Raw genomic sequence first — 13,702 nt, 5'->3', positions numbered from 1 at the left:
GCAAAATGTGGCAGGCACAGCAAACACTGCTAATTCATATTAGAAGTCAGACACATTAAAAAAAAAAAAAATCCATCAAAACTAAAATAAGTTTCCTTCCAGGGTGGGGTATGTTTCAACAAGTTTTAGCCTAGATCAGATTTCTCAAGCGTGCACTACTGACATCTTGTGACGGCACTGTCCTGTGCATCGTAGTCCCATTACATGCAGGCAGTCCCCGCCCCCCTCCATGATCAGTCTCCAAACACTGCCAAATGTCCCCCGTGGGGGGCAGCGGAATCACCCCTCCTTAAGGACTGCCGGCTTAGACAGACTGATGAAATGGGGAGTAAAAGACCATCAGAGAGCAAAACCCGGTGAGCGTGAGACTGATGTTCTCTCCTCTTCTGCCAATGCCTGTGAATCATAAATACAGACTCCCTCAACTAAGAGATCAACAAATGCAAGAAACATAAATATAGGAAAACTAAAGAATTCTTTTATTTAGTGAGTCCCAGGTAGGTGAATGACAGCCAGCTCATACACTCTCAAATAGGATAAAAAGGAAGACTTCAGACATCACCGTGAAGAACTTCACCAAAGGTGACAGATGGGCACTGCAGACCAATGGGATACTTACAAGCAAGATGTCCCAGCAGTAGCGACCTGTATCCAATTAGGTGTTCTAAGCTCAGAAACATGTACAACCTTGAATCTAGGCACGACTATCGCAAGCACAACACTCAGTAGTTCAAAGCTACCCCTAAGTACTTTTTTTCCCTGACGTTATTTTCTCCCAACATTTAGAATGTAACGCTTCCCGTTCCAGTAGTAATCACACCCAGGATTAAAAGCCCAACCCACGAAGAAAATGTCATTCTTGCTATGAAGTGTTCTTAAAAAAAAAAAAGAGAGAGAAATGAAAGGTGTGGGCATTTTGTACAATGGTTGCAGAAGAACCAGCAAGGCCTGGGTCACTGTACAAAATGGCACGGCTCACGGAACCAGGTGAGCAAAGCTACAGCAGTTGAGTATCAGTCTTTCGAGGGCAGGCAATGTTCAATACGGACACAGCTCTGTGTCTCTCTGCGAGGCTAGAAGCTAGCGCATGCCCAGAATCTGCCTGCTTTTCAGCTGGTAATTTTTTTCAATATCTGACAACGCTTGAGCGCGGAGCTGAGCAGCATGAAGCCTTTTCTTCAGGTCTTTGCACTTGGATTTGGAGGGGAGCAGACTCTCAGAATTCTCACTCCTCTTGACATTCTCTTTACTTTCCCCACTGAAATGAACTTTCTTCTTAATTATCGAGGATGGAAGATCAAAAAGTTCTTTAGAAAGAAAAAAAAAAGAGTAAGTTCAGCCTCTACTTACTTAGCCGACTTCTCAAACACATTTATTCTTTTTTTCTCTTTTTTGGATGTTTTACTTATTTTTCAGGGAGAGAGAGAGAGAAAATGCACCAGCACGAGTGGGGAGGGGCAGAGACAGAGAATCCCAAGCAGGCTCCACACAGTCAGTGCAGAGCCTGACATGGGGCTTGAACTCAGGAACCGTGAATCGTGACCTGAGCCGACATCAAGAGTTGGCTGCTTCACCGACTGAGCCACCCAGGTAGGTGCTCCCCAAAATATTTATTCAGTTCATATTTGAAACCTGGGGACCTGTGTTATTTTCTCTGGGATAGGGGGTGAGGGGCATGATGCTGGCAGAAATCAATCAACCTTTCAACCCACAGCATTGAAAAATAATCCTGAAATGTGCCAAGGAACATGTTTTATCCTCTTAACAATCAACTCTTAAGGTTAAATGCATTGGGGATTATGGGCCACAACCAAAAATTTGGAAATCAATGTGATTTATTTCTACCCTTGAAAACAAGTGCCATTCTACCTAGAACACATAACTTCCAGAAAAGTAAGAAGCAGAAGGTCTTTCTTACAGATGGCACCTATAGTTTGGGTTAAACATTCAAGAACACTCGTTTCAAAGCAGCTTAATGACCAGAAACTGGTTTCAAAAGGGACCTGAGCAAAGTCAGCATGGAAGAGATAAATATGTGAATTGTAGCTTTTACATGAAGAAAAATTTGCGTGAGGTGGCTACACTATTGGCTACTGACAGAACTATCTGGGGGTGGCGACTTGCAGTTTTGAATTCCAGAATCTTCTTATTTTTCCTTTGTGTTCGTTTAAAGGAAATACATTCAAATATTTACTGAGCTCACTGTACAGGCCATCGTGGACTAAAGGCCCCATTCCGGTAGGGGGAGATGGACCACAAACAAGTAAACTAGCACGTGTGAGGAGTATCTGAGGTGATATGTGGGGGAAAAGTAACACTGGAAAGGGAGACAGAAGTGCTGGGGGATCAAAGCTGCAGAGTAAGGGGACTTTTGAGCAGAGACAAGGAAGAAGCCAGGTGGCTCTCTGAGGAAGATGTTCTAGATGGAACAAGTGGAAGGCCCTAGGGTAGGGGCTGGCTGCACAGAGAAATGCTGCCTTCCAGTTGTCCTGGCACCTCCTATTTCTTTTTTTTTTTTCTTTTTTTTTTTTTAACGTTTATTTATTTTTGAGACAGAGACAGAGCATGAACAGGGGAGGGTCAGAGAGAGGGAGACACAGAATCTGAAACAGGCTCCAGGCTCTGAGCGGTCAGCACAGAGCCCGACGCGGGGCTGGAACTCACAGACCGTGAGATCGTGACCTGAGCCGAAGTCGGACGATTAACCTACCGAGCCACCCAGGCGGCCCTGGGACCTCCTATTTCATAGTGTTCCTGCTGCAAAGCAAACCTGATTGCTTTTACACTTAACTCCGCTGTTTGAAAGATATCCACCCTTATGGTCACCAATACCTATACATTCACAAGCCAACCATTTACACTGTAAATCCTATTGATGGGATAGTTCTATAAGAAAGAAGTGTTTAGAGAAAGAATTAGTATTTCCCAAAGTTAGCATTTCATTAAATAGACCAAGAGCTTTTAAAGAGAGGCTGCTGCTTACTGTGATGAGTTTGATGCTTTACATCTTCCTCCACAGGAATTTTCTAGCCCGAGGGTGGGGAGAGGATACTTCCAGCCATCCTGAGTGCCCAGGGCACCGCTTCCTCCTGCTTTGTTTATTTTATGATTCTGATAGGCTCCGTGCTTTTGGTGCTTTCAGTGCTCAGAGCCATAAAGTACCTCCTAGCCCCAAGGGGACACTTGATTCCTAAAGCTCACTGTAATGTAAGTATTCGCCACGATGTGCAACAAGGTGGATCCCGACTATTTATACATCCTGCACTGAAATGCATCATCCTGCTTGAGCTCTCTTCTGCCTTTGTTCAGACTCTCAGGGCAAGATGTAAATCAAGTCCTTCCCTGGAGGAGACGACCCAGCAGGGCCTTCCGTAACTCTGGACAACAGGTTTGACGCATGAAACTCACCCAGATGAACACTTCTCCTCACTCTACCACATTGATTACAATTTCAGCCTACTTTGTCTTGGGGGGGGGGGGGGGGGGCGGGCGGGGCATAAAGAGAAAAGCTGAAATAAATATTATAAAAATACTGAAATAATAGGTAGCAATAGTGAGAAAAAAGAAGTTATTTCAAAAGAGATGAAGCCTAAATTTTATATAATTCTTGTTTCATTTACTTCCATCACTCACCACTATATTATTATAACCATCAAACTCACTTAGTTTTGTCTGTTCCATTTACAAAATGCTATCATGCTCACTGAAGTGACAAGATTCTCTCTCAATTTATTCCAGGTGGAAATGACAGCCCTCACAAACTCTGTCCTACATGGTAGGAGGGAGCCATAAGAACTCTGCCTAAGTTTCACTGGAAAATTCAGATACTCAATTTTTAAAACCAACAAAACACTTAAAAAAAATAATTTATGTCACATAGAAATTTAGAGAAAAGAGGTTTAACGCTTTGCACTTTCCATAATCTTAAAGAGTAGGGTATGGGGTGCCTGGGTGGCCTCGCCGGTTAAGCGTCCGACTTCGGCTCAGGTCATGATCTCATGGTCTGTGAGTTCGAGCCCCACGTCGGGCTCTGTGCTGACAGCTCAGACCCTGGAGCCTGCTTCGGATTCTGTGTCTGCCCCTCCCCTGCTCATGTTCTGTCTCTGTCTCAAAAATAAATAAAAACATTTAAAAAAAATTTTTTTTTTAAAAAGTAGGGTAAATAAGACGTAGGGTTTCTGTGAAATGGAGAAGGCCCATTAGACTGGCTCGCTGATATACCCACCAACCACTTCTCACTGGAGCACAGCGACAGGCCAGGGCCCACGAAGGCAGGGCCCTGGGAAGGCTGACTGTCTACAAACCGTCTACTCTGAATAACAAGGGAAACACAAAGAGCATAGGTAGATATCAACCAACTGAATTTTCACAAATACAGGTTTCAATTTTTTTAATGTTCATTTATTTATTTATTTTTAGACAAAGAGCGAGAGGAGGAGGGGCAGAGAGAGAGAATCCCAAGGAGGCTCTGCGTTGTCAGCGCAGAGCCCAACACGGGGCTCAATCTCACAAACTGTGAGATCGTGACCTGAGCCAGAATCAAGAGTTATACGCTTAACCAACCGAGCCATCCAGGCGCCCCAAATACATGTTTCAATTTGCAGGGGTCTTAGCAAAGACCCAAAAGTGATGGCCTATTCTATGGTTAGTTTATCACACCTTTTAAGCTATACTTTCTTTTTTTTTTTTTTTTTATTTATTTTGAGAGAGCGGGAAAGAAGGAGAGCACAAATGGGGGAGAAGCAGTGGGGGGGGGGGCAGGGAGAGAGAGAGGGAGAGAGAGAGAGAGAGAGAGAGAGAGAGGATCCCAAGCAGGCTCCACGCTGTCAGTTCAGAGCCTGACGTGGGGCTCAAACTCCCAAACTATGAGATCATGACCTGAGCCAAAATCAAGAGTCAATGCTTAACCAACTGAGCCACCCAGGTGCCCCTAAGCCATACTTTCTATGAAAGATGTGGCACATATTATCTGCTCATGTGGCAAGAGTAAAATGCTAGGATTTTTGCTTGAAAATGAAGAGAAATGTATAGTAATTTTGGTAATATACCAAAAGAAAAATCTGAAATGCACATTTTTTTAAGTGTCCTAGCTTTAAAACCTAAGTAGGAAAAAAACTAAACACGTAATTTCATGAGGTAAATAAAATTGAAGATGAAATCATTATGGCTCATTGCCTCAAGTCTATGAACCCATTAAGTAAATCGTTGCTATAACAAAATTATTTCTATGAAGATGCATATATTCAATGAACTCCATCTTAAAATACAAGACTTCGTAAATTAAAAGGGCTATCAAAGCCCCACGGCAGCGACACCGGTGCCATTTCTTCATCTGTGGTGGCAGCTTCTGTTTGCGGAGCAAATTCTCATACCTGGACCCCCCGCCAGACACAGCAACTTCTGCTCCTTCAGCAGGCTGTAATTCTTCAACAGACTCTCTGCCCTGGCCAGCTTGTCCTCTGCCAGTCTCTCACGGACACAAAGCTCACGTTCCTTCTCTTTAAAAAGGCAATGGAACAAGAAAGATATTAACAAGTGGCTATGGGTTTAAGACGGTTCACATTTGGTAAGCCTACCACTTTTCCTCATCACGCAGCCTAGCACGCCTGACCAGCAGTGCAAAAGGTTCCGTACCATAAACCTGGTCAACCTATTGCTAGGTTTTGATTCAGCATTTTAGTATGTTGTGTGTTGTCTTAGGTTTTCTCGTAAGGACTGGTTTAAGCACAAATACAAGGTCAGCATCAACTTTTGGTCATGTTGTCTGAGAGGAACTCATTTGGGAAAATAAACAACGAAAGCCATCTCTGCTGTGCACTGAAAGCAGGCAATAGTCCACTTTCCGGGCATTGCCTAGCCTCACAGAACAAACCCTCCTTCTTCTGGGTCAATGAGAGCACCCAAATAGAAGCAGAAATAAACCACAACTCGGGAGGTACTTCTTTAGATCAGTAACAAAGGCTATTTTTTTAATTCATGGCCCAGAATTCAGAAAGTTCAGACTTCAGTTGCTCTATGAAACCACAAAACATTGGGAAAAGTTTTAATGAAAGTTTTGTTTTACAAATTCTTTTGACAAAGCATCAAAAAAAGGTTTCTGGGTAAGCGCAGGTTCTACTCCTCCAGAAAGCAGAGCTCACAGCACTAAACAATTATCATCAGGAAGTAAAAACATGAATGCATGTATGGGATGCCTTGTACGTTCATTTAAATAGAACGGTATCTCTCAGCTGCATGTGCATAAAGCCACAGAAGCAAAATCAAGTGAGCCGTGAGGGTGACGGGTGACGGTCATGACTCCATCTCCTGGCCCTTGACATTAACATGAAGAGCCTCGCTGCTGTTGCTACTTTGCTTAATCTACATCCTGGGTAGCAGCTCTTACTTTGGTGAAGTAGACAGACTTTCGGCATCAAAAACTAATTAGTACCTAATCAGTTACTACTCAAGACTAAGACTTACAGACCTAGAACATCTTTACCCACATGCTTTAATGAATTGCCCAAACATATCTAGTCCCACATGCAATAGAGTTTTACATCTGGGCTGTACTGGGCCAGCCATATCAGAAGTTAGAAGCGATGGTTTTTATTATGGAAGGCAGCAAATGCTTAAACCCTCTTTTCTGATGGAAACAATGTAGGGTATAAATATATTAAAGAAGAGAAAGAAAAAGTAGCTCCACAGTAACATATAATGGCTACTGCGTCAGGGTCATCACAGTTAGTGACCGACACTATAAGAGCACTCGATCTGAAAGAAAGAGGCTCAACAGGGAAGTGCCGGCAAGCTTCATTTACTATTTTCCAATACGTATTTCGGTGTCTCAAGGATTTATCAGAATGCTCTGATAGAACATCGACGTATCAAATACTCTGTTCAGAGAGATTTCACACACATCAGAACAGCCCTCTGTGGCGCTCCCTTGCTTTGCCCCCATTCAGACTTACGCTCCAGCCTTTCTTCTCGTGCTTTGAGGGCTCGCTCCCGCTCCTGTAACTGTATTTCCTTTAGTTTCAGCTCTCCCGAGACAGGGCTAGAATCCTGTAACTTCTCCGGTTCCAACCGCCGCCCTCTTCTCTCAGGATTTCTTCTTTGCTCTTCTGCAACTAAGTCTGCTATCAAAGGATTCTCAAGAATTTCTTCAACAGAAGGTCGATGGTAATCCTGGGGGGAACAATGTTCAGTGTTGCAGTCAGAGTTCATAACAGAATACTCATCCGAAAAGCGCAGGTACGTTAAAAACAGCATACATTTCTAAGACAAAAGAAAGGGCTTTATGGATGGGTCTTAAACACCTAGAAAGGTGAACTTCACTAGTGGCTTTAACCCATGAGGTTCTGGGTCCACAAGGTAATGCAGACGTTAACTAACCTTTTTTCCCCCTTAACCTTTCAATCCCTGAGCTGGTGCTTGGTGGCATGCCAGGGCTGCTTTAGGGCAAGTGCTGCCCTTGTATCTCAAAACTACTTTAAGCAAGACCCTCCCTTACCAACCTTCAGTCCTATTTATTTCACCATTTTCCTTCTTTGTAATTCCACAGCATTTAACTCCTACTCTCACATCAACCTGACCCTAGGACATCTTCCTCCCCATCCCAGGACCAGGTCTTTTCCACACAATCTCTTTATTTATTTCCCCTCCCCCACTCCATCTCTGGTCTCTAATCTCTCGGTTGGAGCGAGAGGCTGGGTAATGAAGTTTGATTTGTGGCCCCTTCCCTTACCACCTGCCGCTTTGAGGTAGGCAAGGGAACTGAGGATTTGGAGCTTTTCTGCAATCCTGTTTTGCTAGCCACCATCTGTTAGTGTGGCAGAGAGAGGGAGGAGGCACGAAGAAAGCACAGAAGGTAGGCCGGCAAGGATGTACAACTTGCCAAATTTACATGTTTTCACTTCCCTTAACAGGGTAGATTTAGCTGAGGAACTATAGCTAATGCTTCTTCAGTCACACTGCTTCAAGAGAGAAATTGAGAGACAGAAGTAGACAATGTAATCTTACACTCTTTACCTTTAAATTTAACATCCTTGTAATAATGTCATTCAATTCATCAGAGTAACGGTATGGAATTCGCCTGAATTTGCCTTCTCTAATCTTCCCAGCTAGTTCTTTCTGGTTGAAAGCTGTAAACGGAGGCCTGGGGAAAATTTTTTTTAATGTAGAAATGAAAATATATAATAGGAGCCAAATCAAAAGCACAGTTCAAGCTGCAGTTTGTGTTCATGTTTCTTTTGGGATTGTCATCCCTAGCTAAGCTGCCCACCCTTGGCATAACTGACATTCAGGGTCACATGATGTTTGTTAGGGGGGTATGTGCATGTGGTTTGTGCATGTGGTATGTTTCGTAGCATTGCTGGCCTCTATTCACGAGATGCCGGAGCTCTCCCTAGCTGTGACACCCGAAAATGCCTCCAGATGTTGTCAAATGTCCCCTGGAGTACAAAACTGTTTCCTGCTCCCTGGCTGAGAACCGCTGCTCTACAGAATAGTTTAGGAGGAAACAAAGAGGAGGCAAAGAAAAAAAATGGCAAAGAATGAGAGCTGTTTTTAGTTCTCCAGATTCCCAGGCCTCTCCCCTGGATTTTTGTTTCATTTCTTCCACAAGCCTGGACGATGTGCTCTCCCTTGAGCTAAGTATCAGTCTAGCAAGGGAACCATCTTTCCAGGTTAAAAGCATGAACCAGCCTCAGGGGTTATATTATTAATTTGCAAATAATTTTTTTAACCCGTCCATCTATGTTAATTTTAACCCAACATGATTCTTTCAGGCTCAAATATGCATGGATGCTCAAAAAGCTGAACCCAGTGAAAGGGGACAAACCTCTGTGAGTATAAACTTCAGACCAGAAGGCTGTTTTCCTCACACTTACATTAATGCACACAATTCATACAGCAAACAACCCAGCGACCAGATGTCCGATTTCTCATTGTAGGACATGCGATTCATCTGCTCCTAAAGGGGGAAAAAAAGGGTAAAAGTGTAGGAGGAGTGAAAAGTTTATTTTGTTGTAAAACTTACAAAATAACCTGAAACGAAAATGGAACCTTAACATTTGGTAATATTGCCCTGGAGAAGAAAAAAGGAAAAAAAAGGAAAACATTTTCTATCTGTACAAAAATATCAGATTCAAAAGACAGATCCAGTTTATGTCAGATCTTATACCACAGTAAAAAAGATGGTACTTTACATTTTATCTTCAAATTTATAATGGAAAAAAGGCAACGATCTTATCCTAATATACTTTATCGCATATAATTCATTCACTTCATTTCACTCACATTCATTTCACTTTCACATTCATTTCACTCACAAATGTTATTGTGTTACAATAGAGCAGGTGCTGATAATTCAAAGGTGAATATGAGACCTCTACCCTCAAGGCATGCATAATGTAGCAACTCCATTTTGAAAGAACCAGAGCAAAAAATAAAATAAAATGAAATAAAAACCCAGAGAAAATTTCAGAATAACCAAAACATATATCTGGTGCACATGTAAATGTATATAGACATAAATGGCTAATTGAATTATCCATTTATGTATTTTTCTCTTAGTCCACAGTATAAATCACAGTATTAACTAGTATTCTCATTTCCTATTTTAAGTATTTTCCTTTCTTCCACACTTACAGTATTAGTCTACCATAGTTCTTATTGTCAACAATGGGCACAGAAGTAGTACCAAAACCTTCAGGAAGCTTCTTGGTGTTCTAAACTCCAACAGGTGAGTCTGATACCACTTCCTGACAATCAATGCCTTAGGGAAGGCTGAACCGATCTAATTACAAGGGCAGGAGGGAAAAGGAACAAAAGAATTACACAGGTTTCAAATTTTCCAAGAACCACTTTTGGGTAATTTTCCTTTATGTTAAAGGCTTTCTATTTAGAATCTGATCCAGTGCGAAAACGACACTGTTCTGGCAATGTCTAATCTTAGTCAAAAACAACACATTAGTGATAGCACTTACTGCTTCAAGCTTTTATTTTTTTTTAAATATTTTTTTTAATTTTTTTTTTAATGTTTATTTATTTTTGAGACAGAGAGACAGAGCATGAACAGGGGAGGGGCAGAGAGAGAGGGAGACACAGAATCGGAAGCAGGCTCCAGGCTCCGAGCCATCAGCCCAGAGCTCGACACGGGGCTCGAACTCACGGACTGCGAGATCGTGACCTGAGCTGAAGTCGTACGCTTAACCGACTGAGCCACCCAGGCGCCCCAGTGCTTCAAGCTTTTAACAGCCATCAGGTAATATCTAGAGTCATAAACAGTTCATACCCTTTGACCTAGTTCATACCCTTCTGAGAGCTACATGCCAAGGAAATAACCAAAAAGGAAGAATGAATAATGCATTCAAAGATGTGCAGAGCAGTGCTCCTTAGAATGGTAAGAAATTCTGGAAACAAAATATCTAGCAACAGAGAGAACAGATAAGTAAAGTGGGTCCGCTGCAGCTCCACTGTAGGAAAAGGCAACAACAACAACAAAAACACAAGTACAAGAAACTAACACTGTAAAAACACATTATCTGAAGTAAGCCCTGAATCTCCATACACAAGAATCACCTAGAGAGTCTACTGAAAGGCAATGTTCAAAATGAAAAGTGGAAGGGAAAACAAAAGCGCAGAGTGCAAGAACTGTTCCAGACACCCAGAGATCCAGATGGATCCGGATCCACTGGATCTGGGTTTGGGGCCCAGGGCTCTGCGTCTTGAACAAACACTCTAAATGAGTCCAAGGTGTTATACAGGGCCCATGTTGCTTTTGAGAACAGAGACAAAACCTATCTCATCTTCGTAATCCCAGAACTTGGCACATGGTAGCCATTCAATAAAAGCTTCACTTTAATTGTTGATATGGAGGAGTTTAAGAGTCTGGTGGTCCATTTGGAAAAAATATAAATTCCAAATGAACAGTATTCATTCCTCACTATTGTATATTACTAAGCAAACAAATAAACAAAACCCTCAATTTCCCTCCACTGAATGCTTAGCGTTAGGATGTTTAAAAAGTATCTAAGTTCTGAAATACTCACAGGAGACATATAATACGGTGTGCCAACAAATGTTTTTGCAAAACTCGTATCATGGTTTAATATTCTAGCTAGCCCAAAGTCTCCAAGCTTAACGTTTTGCTTGCCATCCAGGAAAACATTGGCTGGTTTCAGATCCCGATGCAGCACGGTATGACCACTGTCGCTTCGTCTGTGACATTCCTTTAGGGCCAACGTCAACTGAGTCATCACTCGAAGAACAAATTCTTCATCTAAGTATTGTCTGAAACCAAAGCAGTTACACAGCATATGACTTCTGAATAAGAACACTAAAAAGATGGGATAATGTGAAGTATCTAGTTTTCAGAGTGTACAACTAGGGAAATAAATTATTTTCAAGATAAGGTATGGGTGTTGATCCTAAAGTGCTGTGGACTCACAGAACAAATACAAGAACAGTCTTCCACATAACTAACTACTTCATCCCCAATCCTAAACTAGGATGCTTAACAGAAATGAAACTTGGCCCATTTTCAGCTTACATTTAAAAGATGAATTTACCGGGGCGCCTGGGTGGCTCAGTCGGTTAAGCATCCGACTTCGGCTCAGGTCATGATCTCACAGTCCGTGGGTTCGAGCCCCGCGTCGGGCTCTGTGCTGACAGCTCAGAGCCTGGAGCCTGCTTCGGATTCTGTGTCTCCCTCTCTCTCTGACCCTCCCCCGTTCATTGCTCTCTCTCTGTCTCCAAAATAATTAAAACATTTAAAAAAAAATAAAATAAAATAAAAGATGAATTTACCTTTCCTTGGTTCCCTTTGTAATTACACTAGCCAGGTCCCCTCCTTCGCAATATTCCATTACAATGTACAGTGTGGTGTTGGTTCGGTCAATAATTCGATCATAGTAACGGACAATGTTCGGATGTTTCAGTTCACGGAGTAAATTCACTTCAGAAACAAGCATCTGTTTCTCAGCTTCTGTCATGGAGCCATAGTCAAGTTCTTTCCAAACTAGTATCTGAAGTAAGAATTTCCAAGGTATGAATGAACTCATTACATACTCAAAGACAAAGAATGAACGTTCCAAAATTTTAAACTTTTAAAAGTTACTTCTCTCAGGGGCGCCTGGATGGTTCAGTCGGTTAAGTGTCTGACTTTGGCTCAGGTCATGATCTCACGGTTCATGAGTTTGAGCTGTGCATCGGGCTCTGTGCTGACAGCTCAGAGCCTGGAGCCTGCTTCGGATTCTGTGTCTCCCTCATTCTCTGCCCCTCCCCGGCTAGTGCACTGTCTCTGTCCCTCAATAATAAATAAACATTAAAAAAAATTTTTTTAAGTTACTTCTCTATTAAATAGAGCACCACTGTCATTACCATCTAATTTAGTTCAATGAACTTAAGAAACCCGAGTTCATTTCCATAATCTTCCCTTAGTTTTCAAGGGGTAAATGATGCCATGGGAGAGAGGTGGAGTCACATTAGGCCTCCTCCAACCCCCTACCCTCAGTAGCAAAAGGTACTTGGGTCAAAGCTGGAGCAGAGGCAAAGTCCCTGACCATTCCCACTGTCCAACCGGTCAAAGTTTTCCAGGGTGAGAGCCCTTAGTAAAGATCCTTCCGTCAGCAGCCAGGCAGTTTCCTCTCCATTGTTTCCTCCTGTATAAGGTCTACCTACACACACTGGAAAATAACAATCCAATAATCCAAGTAATGGATATTTTAAGTGAGCTCTGACTGCAAGACAAAAAGCTCCAGGTTCTGGGGGTCCTGCCTCTTTCCCACGTCCGAGAGGGATACTCTTCTCTGAATAGAACTCAAGACTCAGCCACCTGTCACTAAAGGGAGGCCCTTAGCAAGTCAAAGCAGGAAAGAGGGACAGGGAAGAGAAAGAAAAAAGTAGAGATACATAGATACATCTCAAAACACTCAGGGTCCCAGCCCTTGAGCGAGCCAGGACAGACACAGACCTGGAAGAGATGGCCTCTTCCAGGCACCCCGCCCTGGAGACCCACAGCCCCAAGCCTCTCGCTCTCCCGCCACCCGGGGGCCAAGGGCGCTCGCCGCGGGCGGGTGCGACCGCAGCAGGGGCGGAAACAGGGAGGCTGCCCGCTCTCACCTTGCCGTCGCTCTTCCTCCGGATCTTCTGGCAGCGGCCGTAGGAGCCCGCGCCAATGGTGTACAGCACCTCGTAGTCCTCCGCCCGACTTGGCATGGCCGGGCCCCCCGGACGTTTCCCGCTGGTCTCCCGCAGATCTCTCCGCCGACTCGGAGACCTGTCCTAGCCACACTACCTATCTGGCCACTCCAGTCTCCAGCCCGGTTTAACCGACGCGGGCCCCGGCCTGGCAGCCTATTGGCCCACGGTGAGGCCGCTTCGCCTCTCTGATTGGCTAAAAGAACACAACAACCTAGGCATCTTGGGAAAAGCGTTTCGCTAGGCAACCGTTGTCCGCCTCGGTGTCCGCGTCCGCCGCTATCCCCCTTCTAGGGAGAAAGGGGCGGAGCTAAACCAAAGGCGGGCAGGGGTGGAAAGCGGGTGTGGGCGGATCTCCTCACCTCTGTCCTTCCAGCGGAGCTCGCCCAAGTAATCGAAGTCCACAGACGTCTTCTTGGACTTCTTTGCACGCTGCTGCCACCAGCTGCCTTCTGATCTTTGCACCCTGACCCCTCACACTACCCACTCTTCTGTGCACATGCCCTTCTCTTAGGTTCCT

The 13,702-nt window shown here is 43.7% G+C and overlaps 1 protein-coding gene across 1 annotated transcript; it reads right to left on the bottom strand.

Moving 5' to 3' along the window:
* Positions 1-458: 458 nt before the first annotated feature.
* Positions 459-13,447, bottom strand: NEK2 (NIMA related kinase 2). The gene is made up of 8 exons (XM_058700526.1): positions 13,105-13,447; positions 11,791-12,008; positions 11,034-11,274; positions 8,871-8,953; positions 8,011-8,137; positions 6,951-7,167; positions 5,373-5,498; positions 459-1,307 (listed from the first exon to the last, which is right to left on the bottom strand). Exons 1-8 carry the CDS (start codon positions 13,198-13,200, stop codon positions 1,081-1,083), a joined length of 1,335 nt encoding a protein of 444 aa, XP_058556509.1. The 5' UTR covers positions 13,201-13,447; the 3' UTR covers positions 459-1,080.
* Positions 13,448-13,702: the final 255 nt, after the last annotated feature.

The sequence above is a fragment of the Neofelis nebulosa genome, chromosome 15 (assembly GCF_028018385.1).
Source record: "Neofelis nebulosa isolate mNeoNeb1 chromosome 15, mNeoNeb1.pri, whole genome shotgun sequence".
NCBI lineage: Eukaryota > Metazoa > Chordata > Mammalia > Carnivora > Felidae > Neofelis > Neofelis nebulosa.
The sequence above is the reverse complement of the archived record's forward strand: the minus strand, read 5'-3'. Positions and strand labels throughout refer to the sequence as shown.

Coding starts and splice junctions, on each gene's coding strand:
- NEK2 (XM_058700526.1), bottom strand. CDS start 13,200: ATGCCAAGTCGGGCGGAGGACTACGAGGTGCTGTACACCATTGGCGCG. Junction 8,954..11,033: donor CACCGTATTATATGTCTCCT/GTGAGTATTTCA, acceptor TTCCCCCTTTAG/GAGCAGATGAATCGCATGTC. Junction 7,168..8,010: donor CAAGGATGTTAAATTTAAAG/GTAAAGAGTGTA, acceptor TGTTCCCCCCAG/GATTACCATCGACCTTCTGT.